The 23,347-nt window shown below is 47.5% G+C and overlaps 1 protein-coding gene across 4 annotated transcripts; it reads left to right on the forward strand.

Moving 5' to 3' along the window:
• Positions 1-617: 617 nt before the first annotated feature.
• On the forward strand, positions 618-19,501 carry DDX18 (DEAD-box helicase 18). 4 transcript variants are annotated; one of them, XR_004969354.1, is made up of 14 exons: positions 618-769; positions 2,600-2,977; positions 5,156-5,296; positions 7,790-7,925; positions 8,316-8,416; positions 8,534-8,733; positions 8,814-8,928; positions 11,757-11,896; positions 12,960-13,121; positions 13,691-13,843; positions 14,970-15,083; positions 15,734-15,857; positions 16,427-16,483; positions 16,810-16,874. XR_004969354.1 is itself a non-coding variant. In XM_036319600.1 (14 exons), exons 1-14 carry the CDS (start codon positions 685-687, stop codon positions 18,105-18,107), a joined length of 2,103 nt encoding a protein of 700 aa, XP_036175493.1. In that variant the 5' UTR covers positions 618-684; the 3' UTR covers positions 18,108-19,501. The 4 variants fall into 4 exon arrangements, 3 of the variants coding, with proteins under 3 accessions (XP_036175493.1, XP_036175494.1, XP_036175495.1); XM_036319600.1 differs by lacking the exon at positions 15,734-15,857 and adding an exon at positions 17,965-19,501 and having other exon boundaries at positions 16,810-16,987; XM_036319601.1 differs by lacking the exons at positions 15,734-15,857; positions 16,427-16,483 and adding an exon at positions 17,965-19,501 and having other exon boundaries at positions 16,810-16,987.
• Positions 19,502-23,347: the final 3,846 nt, after the last annotated feature.

Consider the following 23,347-nt stretch of genomic DNA (forward strand, 5'->3'; position numbering starts at 1 on the left):
TAAATAAAAGAAAATAAGAGGCCTACAAGGTAGCCAAACTGCAACTTATGCTCTGGACTCCTACAGGGCCCATGGGTGAGTGTTGGGGAATTATCATTATAAACCTGTTTTTCAAACTGCAGCTAAACCAATAATACTGCTGTGAAATTGAAGGCATAGTGATGTGAATTTTTAATGGCTCAGAATAGAGTACTTTATGGTGGAATGAATGGAATGGAAAGAAAAATATGAATGAAACACAAGAGTAAGGGTGTTGCTTTGAGAAATGTTATTCTTATGTAACCAGGAGCGTGGAAAAAACCTATGTGAAAGTTAGGTTTGGTTCAATTTCCCAAATTCACACACACACACACACACACACACACACACACCACCCCCCACCCCACGCCCCCACCCCAGGTGCTTAGATGCCCTGCCAGCTCTGGCACAATGCGAACCCGGCGCAGGCGCGGGCCTCCAACCCACGAGGGGGCGCTGCACGGAATCCGGTCGCCAAGTGTAGCGCGGCGCACGCGCCCGGAAGCCTTTCCACCCGGGACACATTTTCGGTCCACAGGCCGCTAGCGTTTCCTGTGACGTATATCCTGTTGGCCGCGCGGCTCACGTGCGTACGGAGAGGAAGTGACGTCACCCGGGAGCGCGCAGAAGCCGGGCTGCGGCGCCGCTGGGAAGCGTTTCGTCAACATGGCCCACCTGCCGATGAAGCTCCTGCGCAGGAAGATCGAGAAGCGGAACCTCAAGTTGCGGCAGAGGAACCTAAAGCTGCAGGGTGAGCTGGCTCGCCTCGCGGCGCCGCGGCGCTTGGAGCCCCCGCGTGGCCGTGGCGCGCCTGGCGTGCCCCGGGCCCCGGCGTGGCGGGCAGCGTCCCTAGAGCACGTGTGCTGTGGAGAGTGGAAAGGCGGCCTCGAGGGGGGTCCCGAGCCGGCGCCCACTCGCCCGCGGCCTCAGTCTGCCTGACACGCTGGCCGTCGGGTTCCCCTTGCTGCTGACTTAAGGCAGGAGCCCCAGGCTTTCCTTCCAGGCCTCCAGGCGTTCCTCCCAGGCCTCCAGGCGTTCCTCCCAGGCCTCCAGGCGTTCCCCTGCTAAACCAGCCTTTCTGACCTATGAAAGTTAGGGTTAGGTTTTGTTCTGTCTCCCTCATTCTGCCTCCCTCTCTGCCTGCGGGTCCCACCTCACCCGTTTCCGAGCCGACACGAGCACCTCCCTCCATGCACCTTGCTTTTGCATCACCAGCTTAGTGTCTGTATCTCCACAGGAAGCTCACTGTCCCCTTGCCGCAGCGCTCCCCCGCCTCTGCTCCGGGGGCACGCCTGCACTGACAGCTCAGCATCAGATGCAAAGCCTCCACCCTGTGCTCCAGCACTTCCAGCCCGAGTTTATAAATGCCTGCGTGTTTGCATCTTGCACAGAGATACATACAAAGGGCTCTTACCTGCATGTCACCTTGCTGGCCGACCTCGTTTGCAGCCCTGCCCTCTGCCGGTGAGCCGGAGGTCTTAAAGCTGTGCAGGTTAAGCTTTCGGGGTCCTGTGTAATAAGACGTAAACCCGCGAAGGCGATTTTTGAGGTCCAGTGTGTCACCCCAATTGGTTTTCAACAGAGATTAGCTGATTGGAAGAAATCCTGGAGGAGCAAGCGTTGTAGGTTTCAGAGGTTCCCTTATAGTTCCAACTCATAGACTAATACAGCATTACTAATTACTTTCCGGTAAAGGTATAGATTACAATAAAAGACGATGTAATCTTTTTTTATACATAAACATGGGAGCTTTTGGAAAGACATTTTCAGCTATTTAGTATGACTATTGGGACAAAGGAGTGGTTTCACCAACAATTTCCAATTCACTAACATCTAGGAAAATTCAGGGTGAGTGTTTTGAAGTTGTATTTATGAGAAGCAGTAGTTGTGTGAATAACATGTAAGTTGTTTTTAATATGCCTGTTAGTCATATGTTATTAATGTCTATATTAAATGCGTATTTTGTAACTACCATTGTCTCACCCCAGCTGTTTAAAAATTTAACCTCTTAAAGTTTTCTTATTCCAAACTTTTAACTCTTGACAGAGATGGTTTTCTGAAATTAAGAAATGCAGCTTTCCTTTTTCCAGCGTTTTTCCTTAAGAGGAATTTATTTGCAACACCATAAAATTGCAAGTGTTTTAAAGAATATAGTTTATTGACTTTTAGAGAGAAAGGGAGAAGAGAGAAACATCTATGTGAGAGCGTAACGTTGATCGGCTGCCGCCTGCCGGCCCCCCACTGGGGGTGGGCAAGCCCCCACCAGGCCTTGTGCCCTGACCGGGAATGGAACCAGCAGCCTCTGGGTGTGTGGGACCGGCCACACTGGCCCGGGCGAAGTGGTTTTAATAATGTACAGCAGGTCCTCAAATAGTGTCGTCCTGTTCAGTATCGTTCATTGTGGCATTAATGAGATGCCATGGGAACTTACCATTGACATTAAGTGAGGACTTAACCGTATATGAAAGGGAAGCAAAAGCTAAATCATTTCAGTTCTGGAAGCCATGGAATTTCTCATTTGAGATTCCAGCTGTTTCTGAGTAAACTTCCCCTTTGATACAGTGTGTTCTGTGTTAAACAGGGACCTGGGATGTGAGCCTGTCAGAAACTCAAGATGAAGATGTGTCTCAAGAAACCGTAGCAAGTGGAAAAATTAAAAAATCCCTGAAACACTCCATGAATGTGGGCTTGTCCGAAGCCCCAAATGGAGATACATGTAAAGAAACAGTGGGAGGTGGGAAAGTTAAAAAATCCCTAAAGCCGTCTGTGAATAAGGGCCTGTCAGAAGCCCAAAATGGAGATATATCTAAAGAAACAGTGGAAGATGTAAAAGTTAAAAAGTCCCCCAAGAAATCTACCATATTAACCAACGGGGAAGCAGCAGTGCACACTCCCAGTTCAGAATCTAAGAAGAAGAAGAAAAAGAAAAAGAGAAAAATGGTGGATAATGCTGGGCCTGGTAAGTTCTTCATTTTCTTTTATTTGAATCCATTTAAACTGTTTTCCGTTAGTTATCATTCTCCTTTCTTTATTATTGTGCCCACATGACATGCAAGTACCCCTGGTACTCACTAGTTTCCAGAAACTACCCGATGAGCTCAAGAAAACATTGGGGAGAGGGCTTACACTTTAACTTTTCTCAAAATATTTGTCATGCCTGTACGTTCCCTAACAGCCTTGAATAAGACCTCACTTAAAGAAGAATCTCCTGCCAGCACCGGTTTGGCTCAGTGGATAGAGCGTCGGCCTGCGGACTGAAAGGTCCCAGGTTCGATTCCGGTCGAGGGCATGTACCTGGGTTGCGGGCACATCCCCAGTAGGAGATGTGCAGGAGGCGGCTGATCCGATGTTTCTAACTCTCTATCCCTCTCCCTTCCTCTCTGTAAAAAATCAATAAAATATTTAAAATTTAAAAAAAAAAAAAAGAAGAAGAAGAAGAAGAATCTCCTTAGATGTCTAGACATTTGCTCTTCCCCTGCTGATAGAACATACTATGGCGTCATACTTTAGGGTTACCTGCTTGCACACAGCTGTGGAATTACTGGTGCTAAAATCCGGCAGGTAGTAGAATCTACTTTTCTGGCCTTTGCATGAATGACTCTTTTCACTTACCTCTCTTTTGCCCCATTCCTTTTCCTACCATAAATTCCTCCCTTCTGAAAAAAAGAGTTGGTGATCATTTGGATGTGCACAGTGTACAAATAGCAGTTAGGAAACTTCTGAATAAATGGAACATTAACTTCCAAGCGAGTATAAGGACCAGGGCAGTGTTGCGGGGAAGTGCCGTTTTCTTTAGGGAGGTGATTGGATGTGAGGAAGCTTAGGTGAGAGGCATTGCATTGAGATGCGAGCTAGCTGAGACTTCAGGGGAGAGTAGAAGCGCAGCTATTCAGCCTTCTGCCATCGTTGTGAGAAAAGCTTTATGAATGCTGCAATACCCACTGTTTACTTGGTCTTCATGGTGACAGACCATGTGGCCTGCAAAACCTGTTTACTATCTGACCCTTTAAGAAAAAGTTTTGCCAGCACCTAGGTTAGAATTTGCTATTTATCTGTCTTGTCTGAAATAAAGCTTTCATTTAGAAAGAAGCTTGGAACTTTTCTAAACATGCACAGCTGTCTTCATGCTGCCTACAGACAAGCACATTTGTAGGTTTTGAGAAATTGCTTAAATAGTGAAACCAGATAGAAAAAAGCATGAAGATAAGACATTACCGTTTTTATTTAAAGTGACTGTAATTTGATTCTAAAATCATTAGCCTCTTTAGGATTCTTTTTCTAAGTTGTTTAAGACAGTGATTTATTTCTCTTCTCAAGCATTGAATTGCAGGGCTGCAGGTTTTAACTCGATGAGTAAACTTTAAGAACTGTCTTAAGGAAAACAGAAGTGATCAGTCGTGAAGACCGGCTGGTGATATCCATGGCTTTCGAACGTGTGGGTCCTGCAGAGCTGGCCATTTCCCACAAAGATGGTAGTAAAGTCTCGGGAAGAGGCCAGTCCTGGGCTACAAGAGTCCTGAGTTGTGGTCGGGGTCCTAGCCTCACGAACCACCATAAATCGACAGAAGCCCAGCGTGGTAGCTAACCCACGTGACCCAGAGGAACATCGAAGAGCATGGTGAACATGGGGGTGGAGAAGTGAGAGCTGGAGGCCTTCCTCTCGGCCCCTCACCACTTACGTTCAGGGACGGCCAGTGCCTGCCACCAGCTGAGTGGATGTAGCCCTGCTTTGGAGTCTGTCTTCAGTGACATGAGCCTTTGGTATTTTTGTTCATCTTTCAACAAAATTAGCTTTTATAGAGACTAAAAACTCAGTGAAGTATATAGAACCTGGTGTAATTACAATACTTAAATGGTTTAGTTAGACTTTTTAAAAGGTGATTACTGAAGATGCTATAATACATTAAAAATCCTAAAATACAAAGTTTTGTTGGCAAATCTGCACGTCCCCCTGGGCTCTTAAATAAATATAACCAAATCTTTATGAAAGAGACATTCCTTAGCAAATTAAAGCTGTAAATGTGTTAAGCTTTTGAAAATAGACCTTTTTGTGTCACACATCTTTTATTTTGTGATCTTGTTTGCTATTTTTATTTGAAGAAAATAAAATGGGGGGGGTTGTTCTTTAAAACCAAAGATACCAAAAAAGCAAAAACGGAAGACAAAGTGGAGCCAGAGGAAGGTGCCCAGGCCCCTGGAGAAACCGAAACCAGCGTGGGGAAGCCAGGTGACGGGGAAGAGGAGAGCGAGGTGCCCAGCCTGCCCCTGGGACTGACAGGTAACCCGGCACGGTCCCCAGATCTTTAAAATGCCATGCCTCTCCCGATTATAAGATGTGAAGTAAGTTGTGACTTGTGCCTGGGAGAAGTAAATACTGACAAGAAATGGTTAATATCTTAAGTGCAGCTTTTATCTTCCATATTGTGCCTTAGTTTTTGTTCTTTCTCTGGTCTTTCCTTTATTCCTGACAGTATTTTAAGAATGCACACTAACAGCTTCTGAGATCCTTTGTTCCTTTGGTTTATCATTTTCTAAAGCTCATTCCATGTTGTAGGGGGAACATCATTGGCCCAGAGTCTGGAGACCAGCGGTTTAATACTGGCTTAGTAAGAAGGAATGGGGAGGCAGGAATTAACATCGAAGAACTTGTGCCAGGTTAACCCCCTTTGGCCCTTGTTTCTTTATCTGTAAAGTCAAGAGTTTAGACTAGAATTAGTTGCTCCTAACCAAAAATGTCTAGGAGTCACTTGAATTGCTTGGTTTGGATTTTCTGTTAAAATACTGAGGCCCAGCCCCAGACCTGCCTGATCAGAATTGCAAAGATGGCAGCATTCTCATCCAGGGCAATTTTGTCTCCCAGGTGGGGTGACCAGCTCATCCTGGTTTGCCCAGAACATGACCAGTTTTAGCTTTGAAAGTCCAGCATCTCATAAGCCTCCTCTCTCCCAGGGAAATCATGAGGGTTGGCCACTAACATTTTTGTCAGAACTGGGGCAGGCTACTGGCATCCCCTGGGTAGAGGTCAAGGATCTGCAGAACATCCTGTGTATAAAGGACAGCCTCTTGCAACAGAACTCTCCAGCCCAAGGTGTCGGTTAGCCAGGCTGTGAGGAGTAGGGACTCCCGCGTGGGGGGTCGAGGAGGTGAGGGCGTTGGTGCTCCCTGCTGAGGAATGCACACCCAACACCGAGGTCCAGTCCAACGGTCCGCCCGTATCTGACTCAGTTGTCTTTTGGGGGTGAGATTAACTTCACTCTTGGCTTTTATTATCCTCAAGTAGAGGCCCGGTGCACAAAAATTTGTGCACTCGGGGGGTAGGGAGGTCCCTCAGCCCAGCCTGTGCCCTCTCGTAGTCTGGGACCCCTCATGGGATGACCACCTGCTGGCTTAGGCCCGCTCCCTGGGGGATTGGGCCTAACCTGGCTATCAGACATCCCTCTGGCAGCCCAGCAGCCTCGGGGGATGTCCACTTGCCAGCGGGGAGCAGACCTAAGCTGCAGTCAGACATCCTTAATACTGCTGAGCAGGCAGGAGAGGCTCCCACAACCACTGCTGTACTGGCAGCCATCAGCCTGGCTTGTGGCTGAGCGGAGAGCACACTGACCACCAGAGGGCAGCTCCTGCATTGAGCGTCTGCCCCCTGGTGGTCAGTGTGTGTCATAGTGACCAGTCATTCCCAGTCTTTCTGCTGTTAGGGTCAGTTTGCATATTACCCTTTTACTATATAGGATAGAGGCCTGGTGCAGGGGTGGGGGCCGGCTGGTTTGCCCTGAAGGGTGTCCCAGATCAGAGTGGGGGTCCCGCTTGGGTGCCTGGCCAGCCTGGATGACGGGCTGATGGCTGTTTGCAGCTGGTCACACCCCCTTCAGGGTGGGGGCCCCCACTGGGGTGCCTGGCCAGTCTGGGTGAGGGGCTGAGGGCCGTTTTCAGGCTGGCGAGAGACTGAAGCTCCCAGCCTCTTTTTTTTTTTTCTTCTGGGATTTATTTACCTTCTTTAGCTGTCACTGGAGCTGAGAGCCGGCTCCAGCTCTGAGGCTGTGGCTGGCTGAAAGCAGGTATCTGGGTTTGTTTAGCTTCTATAATTGAAACTCTGTTGCCATCACTGGCGCTCTAAGCTCTGAGCCCGCTGGCGGCTGAAAGCAGGTTTCTGGGTTTTTTTAGCTTCTATAATTGCAACATTGTTGCATCTGGAGCTCAGAGCTGGGCTGTGGCAGGCGGGGAACCTTGGCTTTCTCCGTCACTGGAGCAAGCAAGCCTCATGTTCGCTTCAGCTGCGTGGCTGCCAGCCGCCATCTTGGTTGGCAGTTAATTTGCATAGCTCGCTGATTAGCCAATGGGAAGGGTAGCGAAGTTACGGTTAATTACCATGTTTCTCTATTATTAGATAGGATGTTTTCACTTTTTATTTCGGATTTCTTAAACATTTTATTTCTCTGCACTCCTGTCCCCAACCCCACCCTTGACATTTTCATTTCCTGCAAACCTCTTGGTTGTACTTCCTCTATCTCCCTTACTATTTGTTACATTAGGGGCTCTGAACATGGACTTTAAATTACGCAGCCATCAGCAGAGGAGACATATTTTTGAAGTTTAGGGTCTTTTTCTTAATATTACATAGGAATGGTTGGGATTTTGTCTTAGTGGAAGAAGCTCTAATAAGTTTGACTGCAACCCAGTAATGCTTTCAATCAGCAAAACTAATTTAGACAATCTAGCTGAATTAGCCACTAAAAATGATAAATTTGCTAATGATCAACTGTCTTCCGTTTAGGGGCTTTCGAGGACACTTCATTTGCTTCTCTCTCTAATCTTGTCAATGAGAACACTCTCCGGGCAATAAAAGAAATGGGCTTTACAAACATGACCGAAATCCAGCATAAAAGTGTCAGACCACTTCTGGAAGGCAGGTATGATTAACATGGACGCTTGGCCATTAGTATCTGTTTGTAGTGCTAGTTGTTTGCCCAGGAAAGTTTATGCCCAGGAACTACCAGTGTGTTCTTTGATGAGTATTGTGTTGGTTTACATACCCAACCTGCATTAAAGGCTTTAAATTACGTCCTGGTGTTGGAAGAAAAGTGTTCACTTCTGTTTCCTGGCACGATTCTTACTTCTGAGTTAGGTGTTTTACTCAGATGGTTGAATTCAGTGATAGAGAAGGTAGGAACTTATCTTTCTCGATCCTGTTCTAGCCTTGGAGCCTAAAACGCCTGTGATTGTGCGTGCTGGCTGCTCAGTAAGTACTTGGTGAATGAGTATACTGAGTGTCTCTCTTCCTTTCCCTTTTTAACATTTAGGGATCTTCTGGCAGCTGCAAAAACTGGCAGTGGCAAAACCCTGGCCTTCCTCATCCCTGCAGTTGAACTCATTGTTAAGTTAAAGTTCATGCCCAGGAATGGTAAGCCTTTGATCCAGTTGTTTCTGCCATTGTCTCACTAGAAGTTCATTGCAGCTTTTATGAACTTGTGGTGATAATTAGTTTGACTTTTTCCATATTCATTCTTTTGCCTTTTAGGAACTGGAGTTCTTATTCTCTCCCCTACTAGGGAACTGGCCATGCAGACTTTCGGTGTTCTTAAAGAGCTGATGACACACCACGTTCACACATACGGGTTGATAATGGGTGGCAGCAACAGGTCTGCTGAGGCACAGAAGCTTGCTAATGGGATCAACATCATTGTGGCCACACCAGGCCGCCTCCTGGACCACATGCAGGTGAGAGAACAGTGTGTAGTACTTCTCATGTCTTGTGTCAGACAAACTTTACAACTGACAGTGTTTCTTTGTCTTGTTAGAATACTCCAGGGTTTATGTATAAAAACCTGCAGTGTCTGGTTATTGATGAGGCTGATCGTATCTTGGATGTTGGGTTTGAAGAGGAGTTAAAGCAAATTATTAAACTTCTGCCAAGTAAGTGGGTAGTATCTGTATGTAGTTTGCAAAGTGGTTGTTTGAAGCAGTGAGAGTTGTTTCTATATCAAAACTATTAATACCAGAATTTTAACACGTTGCGGACAGATCACAAGAATTTTCGCTTCATGTTACACAGTGTTTTACAAAGTATCATACTTTAAAAAGATATTAGTTTATAAGAACATGTAAGAAATAACTTCAAAATGCAATGGGTATTTAATTTGTAAGTGTGCCTTTAACATTTATGTAAAACGTTTTTGTACTCGTTCAATGGAAACTTATCTGGCCACTAGGTAAAGCCAGCAATAAAACTACTGGTCCCACCTTAGCTGGTTTGGCTTGGTGGTTAGAGTGTCAGCCTGCAGACCGGGGGATCCTGGGTTCGATTCCAGTCAAGGATACATGCCCAGGTTGCAGGCTCAATCCCCAGTGGGGGGCATCCAGGAGGCAGCTGATCAGTGATTCTCTCCCATCATTGATGTTTCTATCTCTCCCTCTCCCTTCCTCTCTGAAATCAAAAATATATTTAAAAAAAAAAGAAACTACTGGTCCACAGTGTATTAATATAGCCAAGTGAAGTCGCTATGCCAATTAACCTTAGAGGCAGTTTGCAATATAAACATCAAATGTATTAGTAACTTAATACAGTGGTTTTCCAAGTTAGAGGTTTAATGCAAGTTAAACAGTCCAAACATATGTCTCATTCCCACCCACCCCCCACCCCTCTTACCTTCACCTGGCACCTCCCAGGCAGCTGTAGACTTGTAGCCTCCTGTGTGATGTTTGAGTTGCGCATAGCTTGGTTATAGTACTTGTAACATTATAAACTGCTTACATCCGTAATAAGGCCATGATTCCATTCATCATACAATTTGTTTTTTAATGTTTTACTGGGAGGTAATTGACATGATCGGTACATATTTTAAATCCTCAGTTTGCTAAATGCTCACATTCCACCCATGAAACCATTATCACATCAATATAGTAAACATCTCCATAACCCTCTAAAGTGCGTTCATGCACCTTTGTACTCCCTCCCAGCCTCTGTAGGAGCAACCCGCACCTACTGCCAACTGCCAGCAGCCACTCACACACATCTCCCTCCCAGGCAGCTGTTGATCTGCCTTCTGTCACTGTAGATGTGTTCGTATTTTCTAGAGATTTATGAAGTTGCTACAAACATTCATCTACAACTTTCTTATGGGCACATATTTTCTTTCTCTTGGGTAACTACTGAGGAGTGGAGTGACTAGTTATTTAATTTGTACCATTTTTCATATCCTTCAGCAGCGTACAGAAGTTCCAGTTCTACCTATTAAGTCTTAGGATGAACTTCAAACAGTTCTTTTCAAAATTGTTCTGGCTCTTCTCCTTTGCATTTCTGTATAAATGTTAGAAGCAGTTTGTCAGTTTCTACTCCCTAAAAATACCTGGTTGGTTGGGATTTTATTGAATACTAGAGGCCCAGTGCACAAAATTCGTGCACGGGTAGGGTCCCTCACAGCTGCTGACCGGGGCCTCTCTTCCCCCGGCCGCCTGCCACCCCTGCCATGTTCCGTGCCGCCCCCAGTGGTCAGTGCACATCTAACTCCCAGTTGGTCAAACTCCCGCCTGTGGGGACAGTTTGTATATTAGCCTTTTATTACATAGGATAGAGCATTGGTGAAAGGCAGTATTGAGTCAATTCAACCTATGAATAAGGTATATCTCCATTTATTAGCCCCTTAATTTCTAAGTACTTCATTAAAATTTCTATTTCAAATTGTTTATTGTATGTACAGATATGGTTGATTTTTGTATATCCATTTTATGTCTGGCAAGTAATTATTTCTATGTTCATCTGGATTGTTCAGCATGAACCTTCAGATGAAACGAGCCTGGATTTTACGCATGGGCAGACATGTCAGCTACAAATAAAGTAAATTCTTCACTTAATATTTTTCTTGCCTGATTGCACTGGTGAGAACCTCAGGTACAATACAGAATAGAAGTAGTGAGACGAGATCTTTGTCTTGTTCCTGAGGTTAGTGGGGAAAGCATTCAGTCTCTCACCATGAAGTATGTTAGCTGTAGGTTTTTGTAAATGCCCCTTAGCAGATTGAGGATGACCCCTTTTGTTCCTCGTTTGTTTAGGTTTTTTAAAATCAGAAATAGATGGTAAATTTTGTCAAAAGCTTTTTCTGTATCTGTTGAAATGATCAGATTTTCTCCTTTACTCTGTTAATATGGTATATTGTATTGGTTAATTTCCCAGTGTTAAAGCAACCAGCTCTGCATTCACGGAATAAACCCTATTTAGCCATGCCTTATCCTTTTTTATATATTGCTGGGTTCACTTTACTAAAGTTTTGCTTAGAAATTTTGCATTTCTGCTCATGAGTCGTTGGGTTTGGATGTTGGGGTAATGGCTGGCTTCAAGGAATAAGCTGGGAAGTAAATTCCCTCGTGTCCTGGAGAGCGAGTGAAGAATCAGTAATATTTCTTCCATAAAAGTCTGCTAGAACTCACCACTGGAGCCGTTAGGGCTGTAGCTTTCTTTACATGAAGATTTTTAAGTACAGTTTTTTTAATAGGTACAGGCTAGTCACGTTTTCTATTTCTTCTTAAGTGAGCTTTAGCAGTTTGTCTTTCAATCAAGGAAATTGTCCATTTCATCTAAGTTGTCAAATTTATGAACATAAAGTTGTTTGTGATATTCCCTCAATCTCTGTAGTGTTACCGTGTCTCCCATTCCTGATAGTCCTGTTTAGGAGCATTTGTAGTTGTGAAGCAGTTCTGCGGATCCCCTGAAAGGTTCGGATTATTCTTACATGTATGTGTTTCAGCACGCAGGCAGACCATGCTCTTTTCTGCCACACAAACTCGCAGAGTTGAGGACCTGGCGAGGATTTCTCTGAAAAAGGAGCCATTGTATGTTGGTGTCGATGATGATAAAACTAATGCAACAGTGGATGGTCTTGAGCAGGTATTGTTGTCAATAACTTACATGTTAATGAATGTGGGCACGTGTGTTTCCTTGTAATTGTTTGGAGTATCCTCCAGAAAGCTGTGGGTTATTGAACTTTTAATTCAAATATAGTGAACTTGCGTATTGGATCGCTGGCTCTTCTAGCATAACGTAACTTGAACTCTGAATAATTTAATTAGCTCTCTTTACTGTCTCTTAATACCACTAACCACTTAGGAAGCATCATTAACCACCATTTTAAAATGTTTAGGGATCTTGCTCTGAGTTAGAAGGTGGAGAGACTGGTTTCAGGCATATAGCTGTGGAAAATTAGAAATGAGGTCACAGAGATCTAAACTAGGTTGATTAAAAATAGGACTTGAAGCCCTAGCCAGTTTGGCTCAGTGGATAGATTGTCAGGCTATGGACTAAATGGTCCCAGATTCGATTCTGGTCAAGGGCACATGTCCAGTTTGGGGGCTCAATCCCCAATAGGGGGCGTGCAGGAGGCAGCCGATCAATGATTCTCGTCATTGATGTTTCTCTCTCCCTCTCCCTTCCTCTAGGAAATCAATAAAAAAATATTTTAAAAAATTGGACTTGAAGATCGAGTCTTTGGTGAATAAAATATTTTCTGTAACAATTCAGCTTAAAAACCTTTCGTTGGTGTTTTGTTATTTTTTAAATATATTCACCCATCTTTGTGCTCTTGTTTTGGACTATGTATGTAAGCTGTGATTATTTGAGATGTTGCTATTAAAGAGTTTTCAAAAATGAATCATTGATATATCTTGAGAGTTCCAGTTAGTTGAGATATTAATGTATTATGGTTGCAAGAACTGTTGATTACCAGTAATCTCAGAAATAATGAAAAGAATTCAGTGTCCAATGGTTACAGCCCGTTAAAGGAATCTAAAGAGCTTAAATTTGTCTTGTTGTAGGGATACTGTGTTATGATGGCAGGGATTTTACTGTAGGGAAAGCACAACAGTGTGGGCAGCGTCTCTTCATCATATTGGCTCATGGAGCTGCAAATGTCCGCTTGGTTACTTTTATGTCTGTTCATTTGAACTACTTCTAGGGATATGTTGTTTGTCCTTCCGAGAAAAGATTCCTCCTGCTCTTCACATTCCTTAAGAAGAACCGGAAGAAGAAACTCATGGTCTTCTTCTCATCTTGTATGTCCGTGAAATACCACTATGAGTTGCTGAACTACATCGATTTGCCTGTCTTGGCCATTCATGTGAGTGATGATGAGAAGTTCATTAAAATCAGGTTGTGCTGCCCTAGCCAGTTTGGCTCAGAGCGTCAGCCTGGGGACCGAGGGGTCCCAGGTTCAATTCCAGTCAAGAGCACGTACCTCGGTTGCAGGCTCCTCCCCAGCCAGGCCTTAGTTGGGGTTAGTGCAGGAGACAACCAATCGATGTGTTTCTCTCACATCAGTGTTTCTCTCTGTCTTTCCCTCTGTCTTCCACTCTCTCTAAAAATCAGTGGGAAAATATCCTTGGTTGAGGATTAACAACCAAAAAAAAAACAGGTTGTGCTTATCAAGGTGTATAAACTGGGGTTTGAGGTCTGACTCCCCAGGTCAGTCAACATTGGTGAGTGGTCCTCTGTGGAGGGGGCTTGGCTGGGTTTTGAGGAATGAGAACCACAAGGAATAAGAGACACCATCCACGTGGAAAACAGGACACAGGCCAGGGAGTGAACTTGAAGTAAAGCAGGTTCACAGCTCCAGTTTGGGGTTCTACATCTGGACCTCCCAGCAGCTTCCTGTTTCCAGCTCTAACGGATGTTTGTATTCGATTCTAGGGAAGGCAGAAGCAAAATAAGCGTACGACCACATTCTTCCAGTTCTGCAACGCGGATACGGGCATATTGTTGTGCACGGACGTGGCAGCCAGAGGGCTGGACATTCCTGAAGTCGACTGGATTGTTCAGTATGACCCTCCAGATGACCCCAAGGTAAGTGGCATCCTCGGGTGTCTCAGGATGGCAGTACGTTGAAGAGCACACTTGTTCTCCTGGCTCCCTGAGAAATACTGCATTTCAGAGTCAGAGGTTTATTCTTTAGTTATGTAAGTCGTGTTTCATTGCACATGACTGTGCAGTATTTCTCAAATTTAGGGGAAAAAATAGTATTTAGGACTATTTCAGGACCTAAAAGGCTGTGTAAGGAGATTTGAAAGGCATCAGTGAGACTTAAGTTAGGACTATTATATGCTTGGAATGATTTGCTAAGAGTGGTAGGTTTCAGAAGGAAATGAAATTTTCTTATATATAAGACTGTAATACATGTAGTAAAATAAGTTTACTAAGTATTTTCAACAAACACCTATAAAATAAAAGGGTAATATGCAAATTGACCCTAATGGCAGAACGACTAGTCTCTATGATGCGCACTGACCACCAGGGGTCAGTGCGCTCCCACTGGGAGCTCTGCTCAGCCACAAGCCAGGCTGATGACTGCGAGTGCAGCGGCGGTGGCAGGAACCTCTCCCGCCTCCTTGGCAGCATTAAGAATGTCCAACTGCAGTTTAGGCCCGCTCCCTGTGGGGAACAGTCCTAAGCTGACAGTCGGACATCACCCAAGGGCTCCCAGGCTGCCAGAGGGATGTCTGACTGCCAGCTTAGACCTGCCCCCCCCCACCCCCCCCAGGAGCAGGCCTAAGCCGGCAGGTGGACATCCCCAAAGGGATCCCAGACTGCAAGAGGGCGCAGGCCCAGCTGAGGAACACCCCCCCACACACACCCCAGTACACAAATTTTCATGCACTGGGCCTCTAGTAGATTATATAAATTGTCAACTGGCATTTAATAATGTTTCAAAAAGCCATTTTGAGGATGAGGCACACTTACTGGTCATTTTACTAGACCATAGAGCTAATGTGAATTTCATATCCAGCTTTCCTTTGGCCTCGGTCATCGTCCTATAGCCTCTTTGGGGATGGGGCATGCAGAAGGAATTGACGGGGAGGGGCACCCCCTCATAAAGAATGCTGACCTGCCCACCACCACTAGTCCCGGGAATGCAGGCTGTCACGGGTGCCTGTCAGGCTGTGTGAACTCAGATGTTCTCTCTCTACCAAAGGAATACATTCATCGAGTGGGAAGAACTGCCAGGGGCCTAAACGGAAGGGGGCATGCCTTGCTCATTTTGCGTCCTGAAGAATTGGGTTTCCTTCGTTACCTGAAGCAATCCAAGGTAAAGGTCTTTGCTTGGGAGTCTTAAGTTGGAACAGATCCTCTTTGTGGAATTGTTGGCCAGTGCAGGTGGCCTCGAAGTGTCGAAGAGTCATGAGTCATTGCAGTGCTCCTGGAACAGTTGTTACAGATGTGGAACAGATGAGGTTTTGTGGGGGGCTGGCCCAGGAAATGTGAACCGAAAGGACTACCCCTGTGGCTTAATCTTGAGTTCCGTGTTGTCAGCCTGTGTCCCTCGCCTCCTCTCCCAGTCCTGTGGCCTGTTTGAAACCACCTCCCTCCTGTTAAACCCATCACACCTGACCGTCGCTGCCTCCTGCTCCCCTCCCCGCAGTCTTCTCTGCATCTTTTTCTCGAGCATCTTTCCTGCTTACCTCCCCAAAGCAGTGGGGTCCTCATTCACTCCTGCCCCTTCCTCCTCCTCTCGCTCCTCCTCCTTTTGTCCCTCATTCGTCAGCTGGTTTGTCTTCAGTCTCTCCCTTGCAGTCAGCTCTTTACCAGCTCAAGTCATTCACTAAGAAAAATAACTTCAGCCCGAAACCCACTCTCCTACCACCCCTCCAGCCTGGCTACTGCCTGTTGCCTTTCTTTTGTCTGCATTTTGAATCGTGGTTTATATTTTCTCCATTGTTCCACTCACCCTGTGTCCAGTGCATCCACCAAACCTGAATTCATTGTAACTGTGAGTGGCCTCCGTTGCTGGGTGTGGTGAATGCTCACCAGGCCTGCTTGTCCCTGCATTTGCCTCCTTGTCAGCTCCCTGCAGTCTTGCCAGGTGAATTTTCCTCATTCCACAACTCCGCGCAGCTTTCCAGAATTGCCACTAGACTTGGCACTTTCTCTCTGGAATGCCCTTTCCTGGTTCTCTAGACTACCTCTGGCTTCAGCTAGCTTTGTCTTCTGGGAAGCCAGCCCTGACCTCCATGTCCCCACAGCTGTGCTGGCAGCTGCGTCCTCCCAGCACCCAGCGCAGGTCTGGCCCTCTTCCACTACCTAGTCAGTGACGGCTACTAAGAGGGCCTTCCCTGGGAGCTTGTGGTCAGTGACGGCTACTAAGAGGGCCTTCCCTGGGAGCTTGTGGTCATCGTGACCTGGTGTCCCACACTCAGTCAGAGGGTGGGGTGGCGATGGGGCCGCTCTGGCACGGAGAGCTAGGGGTCCTCTGACTAGAGCTCCAGGCCTTTCCATCCCCTGGAGCCTGTTTAGAGAGGGCTTCGTTGACGCATGCCTGTAAAATTCCTCAGCTTTCCTCCACTGTTTGTAGGACTTCCCACTTTCTCTTCATCTAAACATGTGAGTGGTGACCCATCCTAGTTCACTAACCTTCACGCTTTTGTTTTCTAGGTCCCGTTAAGTGAGTTTGAGTTTTCCTGGTCCAAAATTTCTGACATTCAGTCCCAGGTATGCTTTCTTCCGGCAGCCTCAGCTCGTCCCAGCATTGCCTCTGCCTGTCCCGCGGCAGGCATTGCCTCCTGGGGTCCCTTATCACTGGGAAGTGTGCACCGTGGTCAGTCTGGTTTCTCGCTGTGCAGGTTACCACACATCTGCTCTCGTCGTCTCAGGCCAGGCCACACGGGAACTTTGTAATTATTCTTACTGTGACATGATTTTGCAAATGTTGCAAAGCTTGGAACAAGTGTATTGGCACAAATGTTTTTGTAGGGTGGTTTTTCTAATATATGTGAAATCTGCTGTTTTATTAAAACCAATGTTTCTTTCCATTTCAGCTTGAAAAATTGATTGAAAAGAACTACTTCCTTCATAAGTCAGCCCAGGAAGCATATAAGTCGTACATTCGAGCATATGACTCCCATTCTCTGAAACAAATCTTTAACGTTAATAACTTAAATTTGCCTCACGTTGCTCTGTCATTTGGCTTCAAGGTGCCTCCTTTTGTTGATCTGAGTATCCTTTTCTTTGTTGTGATGAGTTGGTGCAGGAATTAGGGGCATGTGGGCGAAGCACTGGGCGGGTGGTTGGGTGGGTGCTCTGGCTGGGAATGGAGGCACGGTGCTCGGCCTGGTCACTGCATGTCAGGCAGGGATAGTGACGGGAGTGAGATTGACGGAAACATGGCAGTTATGACTTGGGCCTTTAGAAAAGTCAAAGGAATTTCACTGGCCGAGCCCGAGGGAGCTGTGCAGTCTGGGGAGAGGCGGGGGATCGCAGGCTCGGCTGCTGTACAGGTTCGGGTTAGCTGTGTGAGGTCTGGAGGTTAGGGTGCCCTCAAGCCAAAGAGAGAAGACAGAACCTTTCAAAGAGCTTCTATCCTTAGAGCCATTAAAGGATTTCATACAAGGACGTTGCAAGATCAGCAAAAGAAAGGAAAACTTAAGTGCCACTCAAGATAAAAGGCACGGGGGGTATCTCAGTTGCTTCTGCTGTAATTTATAATCACATTTTCATCAGAAGAAACAGCAGCTAGAGCAGGCCTGTTCATCAGCCGGATTGGGGTTGCATCCCTGTGGGCGTTGAGTAAACGCCTGCATGTTGAATCTTCACTTGGTCAAGCATTCCTGAGTCAGCCCCAGTGGAGGTGAAAGTCATTTGTTTTGACACAGGAAGTATATTTTGTGTTCCTATAAACTTGCTGATTTACCTCTGTATTTCTTACAGGTAATTGTCCTGAGTTCTATTGTGTGGAGAAAATAATGAATGACTAATATACTGGACTTACACTGATTCCCCTAATTTTAGTCCACAGTCACAGGGCACTCCTGATGTCCTGCAGATGTGTTGTGTAGGCTCATGTCACACGTTTCCGTGGTTCAGGGAGGGTGAGGTGGAGGGACAGCAGGGTGTGTGCTGCTTGGTCCCCCGTGGCGTTGTCAGGTTGGAGTGCTATCTTTGTGTTGCTTGATTTCCTTAGCGTGCACCTGCAGACGTGAACAGCAATGATGGCAAGCTGAAGAAGAGAGGCGGCGGTGGTGGGTTCGGCTACCAGAAGCCCAAGAAAGTGGAGAAGTCCAAAATCTTCAAGCACATTAGCAAGAAGTCTTCCGACGGCAGGCAGTTCTCTCACTGAAGACCGTCCTTCCATCTTCAGGGGCTTAGTCCTGAGAGGAGTGGTTTTTCTTGCTCTAACAAGGACTTTTGACTGTAGGATTGGGACTGATCTAACAGGAGTATAAATTGGCATGGAGTGCAAGCAATGAGCAGTATTTCCAGCAAGTCTTGTTTATGTTGAGTCATAAAACAAAAACAAGTTCATTTTTTCTTGATTTCCCAAGGACAACGCAAAGGGGGTTTTTTGGTCTTTGTTGTGATTAAAGGGTATTTTGAGGTTAAGTTTTGGGTTTTTTTTAATCTCATCTGTCATTGTTTTAATTCTTTTTGTGCCTTTTCTTCTGGTGTCTGAATATTTTTGTGACATGAATTGCTATAGCAACCTGCTGAAACGGGCAGGTCACCCAGTACACTGGAGGCGGTTTGGGGTGACAGTGCAGGAAACAGTCTGGGTTTTGTGTTTTGTTGTTTCTTAGACCTTAACGGTAGTTCCTGATCCCTCCTGAAAATGCTGCCGTGTGAAAGGACAGAGCTTTTGAAGTACCTAAGAAGCACCTTCAACTAAAGGTGGCAGGGTTTTTATATACGCCAGATTTTAAAACAGCCTTTCCCCGTTTTGTTTTAAGAGCAAGAAACGAGGTGTGCTTTGAGTAAAATGCCCGTTTGGAGTTGGAGGAGAGCTGAGGTTTCTGGCCTCGTTTACACCGATGCAGGTGTGGTGTCTGCTGCTCCATGTGGTGATGGGCAAAGACCTTTGAAAACAAATGGTGACAGAGTGACAACACCCATTCAGCCGTGTTTCCGGTGGGGCTTGTTTGGGGTTTAGTGAGCTCTTCCAACTCGACTCCTGAGCAGGTAAAGCATCTTTTGGAGAAAAAAAAATTGCTTTTTCCAGATCCGTGAAATATGAGCAGGGGCCAGAGAGGGCAGGAGTTTAGTCACATGTGGTTTTCTGCTGTGGGACTCCTGATCTGTGTTTGATGTTTTATTTCTATGCTCCATAACTGCCAATGGTTATTCCAATTTACAACCAAAGTTGCTGGCATCGCTTGCTGCTGTGCCTGTTGATATTGTAGACTCCTGTGGAATACAAGGACACTGAGAACGTCAGGTGGAGAGGAAGCCGCCGGACGGAGAGCACCCAGAGGGACTGGGAGAAGTGGGATCCGCGGCCGGCCTGACCGCTGTCCCGTCGCGGGCCTCGCGGGCGCAGGCCTGGACTGCTGGACTCCTGACATTTAACAGCTGCTTCTCTATCCAGTAGCTTGTTTTTCTTTTCAGAAATAATCACGTTTCAAAAACACATACAAAGCAAAGGGAAGAATATTTAATCACTGAACGTAAAGACTGAATATTTTGTTATATATCCTCCCAGTGTTTTATATACATTAAATGTTTTTATCAAAAGTGAAATTCTCTACCCACTATTTGTGACCGGCTTATTTTATAACGTTATTTTCCCAGGTCATTAAATAACTGCATCAGTTTTGTGTTTCATTTATTAAGATGCTTTGTTAACCATGCTGGGTCTGCCAGGATTTGGGTTCTAGATACCTGTTTGTCCCAGACTGGTTACCTTATCTCAGTGTGAGAGAACATAGAAAGGTAGTCCTTACTGTAATGAAGGTGGTTCCTGCTATAATAAAGTACCTGATGTCAGGTACTTCCTGAGAGGCCTGCGTGAGGTTCTGCTGGCAGGATGGTCCAGGTGGGGCACCCAGGCTTGAGCCTGCTGGCCAGGATTCAGGCTGAGGGAGCCAGTGCTGGAGTCAGGAGGTCTGGGCAACACCTGCAAGACTTACCTGCTCGAGGAGGAGGCGCCTCGGGTGCCTGTGCTGAGGCAGGTGTGCGGCTATTGACAGGCAGGCTTGAGAGGCCTTGGGCGGGAGCCAGCAGACCACATGCAAAGGAAACCTTTGGTTCTCCGGGCTGCAAACAGTAAGTCATCGCTGTGTCTAACTTATTTTCATCTTAACAGGCCAGGTTATTGTAAGTGCAGAATTCAAGGTACCCAGAAGAGGGTTATTTATTGAGCTGTATGTAGTGCTTAAATGAACACTCTGGAACCAGAGTGACTGGATTCAAATTCCAGCTGTGCCGCCTCCTTTTCTGGGCCTGTTAAAGGAGTAAGACAGCAATAAACCGGCTTTACAAGGTGGTGCCAATGAATGAGCCAACATAAAGTGCTTAGGGCAGGGCCTGGCACCAGGTGCCCACCTGTTCGCTGCCTGTTACTATGTACATCCTGCATGAGACGTTGGTTGCCCAGCAGTATCAGGGACAGGGACCCACCCCAAGTCCTGAGCCAGCGTGGGCCTTCGGAGCACAGACAGGAGTTCTGACCGTCTGGGTGCCCAGGATCCTGACGATCAGACCCAGGGTTCAGAGAGTGCTCCAGCCCCGCAGCACCTCCCTACGGCAGCTAACTCGTGGGTGAATGCAGTTCCCGGGGCTACTGTCACTGGGTGTCTGGAGGGAACGACGCAGGGCGCGCGGGTAACCCTGAGTCTCCCTGAGGGAAAGCCTGTTGGGAAGGGTGCAGGGGACACACTCCTGAGCCCCTCTCAGGAGCCTGGTTACAGTCTAGGAAGGCACAGGTGCCGAAACGATTGTGCTGTTTTCCAAGTGGGATAGATGCAGATGCACAGAGAAATAGTCCGGCTGTTGCTAAGCCTGGGGATTGATTGATGGAAAGGACACTGCTCCTTCCCATTGGAATTCGGTGATTGGTTTTGTCCCAGGGAAATGGTTGATCTGGAGCAGGGCAGGGATGTGTCCAAGGAAGACCAAGGCAAGCCCCACCTTCCAGGAGAAGCCGGTCTGGGTCTGGAGGGGTGGGGGCAGGAAGACGTGGGCCTTGGGCCTCACTCAGCCTCCAGAGGGGCGTCCGCGCGGAGAGGCAGGGCGGGCAGTCACCGGACCTTCCAGGGCAGCGGGTCCAGGCCTGGCGGGGCTGGTGTGAATCCTGCCTCCGCCACTGTGAGGCTTTGAGCAGTTGCTTCCCTCGCTGTGCCTCAGTTTCCTCATCTGTACAAAGGGAGCAAGTACTGGGATCTGCAGGATGACATGCACTGATGGCCTGGGAACACTTAGCACAGAATCGGGACGTCAGCTCTCAGAAATGACAGCTGCTGACGCTGTTACCTGAGTGCAGGGGAGCGGGCGGGCGTCAGGAAAGAAGGAAAGGACGCTTGCCAGGGCTTTCTTTCCAGGGCTTCCCTGTCTGCAGTCTGTCTCTGTGGTTCCTGAGCCTCCCAGCAGAGGGCGTGCGGCCAGGGGCGCCTGCACATCGGGTCCGGGGCTGGGGGTGGATGGGTGTTTTGCTGGCAGAGGAGGGCTCCAGGGGTCCTCGCCCACCTGGACGAAAGGACCGCGGAGGGCGAGAGCGGGGACCGAGGCTGCCAGGCCGGTCCTCAGAGCAGGCCCGGGGAGGCCACGGGGATTTCTGACCCGGAGACCAGGCTCAGGCGCCCTGCTTTCCACACTTGAACTTGGAGCCTCCCTCAGCCCGCGCCGGACGGTCGTGTCCGGATGTTACGAAGAGGAGGGGAAGGCATCAGAGGGTCCGTGGTCGCTCAGAGGCGGCCGGAGGCCTGGAGACCACGGTCCCGTCGGTGGGGCAGCTCTAGAGCTGGCGGCTCCTGCTTCCTCGGGAGGGGTGCTGTGTCCAGGTGCAGGCCCTGGGAACCTGACCCAAACCAGTGCTGGGTGCTGGGCGAGGGCAGAGGCTGGTGCGCAGTAAGCATGGCTGCCTGGCGGCTCTGATTGAGGGAAAGCAACACCCCATCTGAGCATGTACTAAGGGCAGGACACGCCCTGGCGGTGGTGCAGTGGTTAGAGCCTCGGCCTGCTACTGAAGGGGGGCGGGTTGGATTCCCCTGGGTTGTGGTTCATGCCCCACTCCCAGTCAGGGTGCGTGTGGGAGGCAACCAGTCAATGTGTCACATCGATGTTTCTTTCGGGCTCTCTCTCTCTCCCCCTCCCTCTCTCCCTCTCTCCCTCCCAGTCTCTTTGAAAAGCAATAGGAAAATATCCTCAGGTGAGGATTAACAACAAAACAAAGAACAGGAGGCTCAGGGTGCAGGGGTGATTCCAACTGCATTCTAGAAGCTTACTGTGAGAGGGAGATGAAACAAATAGGGGGAACAGTGCGCTAAAAAGAGAGCATAACCATCTCCAAGGACTAAAGGATGGAGGACCGCTTTGGGGAGGTGTGACGTCAGCACTGAGCATTGCAGGATGCCTTACCTGGAGCAACTGGGTGAAAAAGGGAGGAAACAAGGTGATTAGGCACCGGGCGCAGCATGGGCAGAGGCGGGAGCAGCTGGGCAGAGGCGGGAGCAGCTGGGCAGAGGCAGGAGGAGCTGGGCAGAGACGGGAGCAGCTGGGCAAAGGTGGAGCAGCTGGGCAGAGGCGGAGCAGCTGGGCAGGTAAATGGTTAAGCAAATGTAGTTTCTATGTGTCAATGGAATGTTATCCAGCTATGAAAAGAAGTGCTACACGCGTGGCTCCCACCTGCGTCCGAGCACCCTTCACTCCCCATGTGCAGCAGTGGACTTGCTACCCAACTAGCGTCCTTCCTCCAATTTGGTCCCAATGCTAACCCATCGGATAAACTGCTGGTAAGATAATACTTCCAAACACTCATACCCCGCGGGGGCAGGATGGTGGCACATGTCCTGGCACCTTCTCTCAAGCTCTGGCCATAATGTGCCAATGCCCAGGAGGGGAAAGGGCAAGTGCAATGGGACAGTTGGTCAAAGTTCATAAAACCACTGTACATGTGGGGAAACTTGGGTCACTGTTATTTTGTTTGTTTGTTAATCCTCATCCGAGGATGTTTTCCCATTGATTTTTAGGGAGAATGGAAGAGAGAGGGAAAGACAGAGAGAAACATCAATGTGAGAGAAACACATCCATTGGTTGTCTCCTGCATGTGCCCTGACCAGGGCAGGGCTGGGGAGGAGCCTGCAACCAAGGTACATGGCCTTGACTGGAATCAAACCCGGGGCTCTTTGATCCTCAGGCCAAAGCTCTATCCTCTGATACAAACCGGCTAGGGCAGGTCACTGTTCTTTACAGCAAAGTGAAAACTAGTGGGTTTTGTTAAAATAAGTAAAATCAGTAGGGTTTTCAATGATTGGCATCAAGTATTACTATGAAATCTCCACCCCACTGGCCCCAACAATTACTTAGGGTCACCTATACTTACATGTACTTCATAGTGTCCCTCTTCTGCTCCACTGTGCCCAGTTGTCC

This window comes from Myotis myotis, unplaced genomic scaffold, assembly GCF_014108235.1.
Source record: "Myotis myotis isolate mMyoMyo1 unplaced genomic scaffold, mMyoMyo1.p scaffold_m19_p_8, whole genome shotgun sequence".
NCBI lineage: Eukaryota > Metazoa > Chordata > Mammalia > Chiroptera > Vespertilionidae > Myotis > Myotis myotis.

Excerpts from the sequence above, each read along its gene's own strand:
- DDX18 (XM_036319600.1), top strand. The coding sequence starts at position 685 with ATGGCCCACCTGCCGATGAAGCTCCTGCGCAGGAAGATCGAGAAGCGG. Across the intron at positions 2,978-5,155 it reads GGTGGATAATGCTGGGCCTG|ATACCAAAAAAGCAAAAACG; the intron begins GTAAGTTCTTCA and ends TTAAAACCAAAG. Across the intron at positions 11,897-12,959 it reads CAGTGGATGGTCTTGAGCAG|GGATATGTTGTTTGTCCTTC; the intron begins GTATTGTTGTCA and ends AACTACTTCTAG.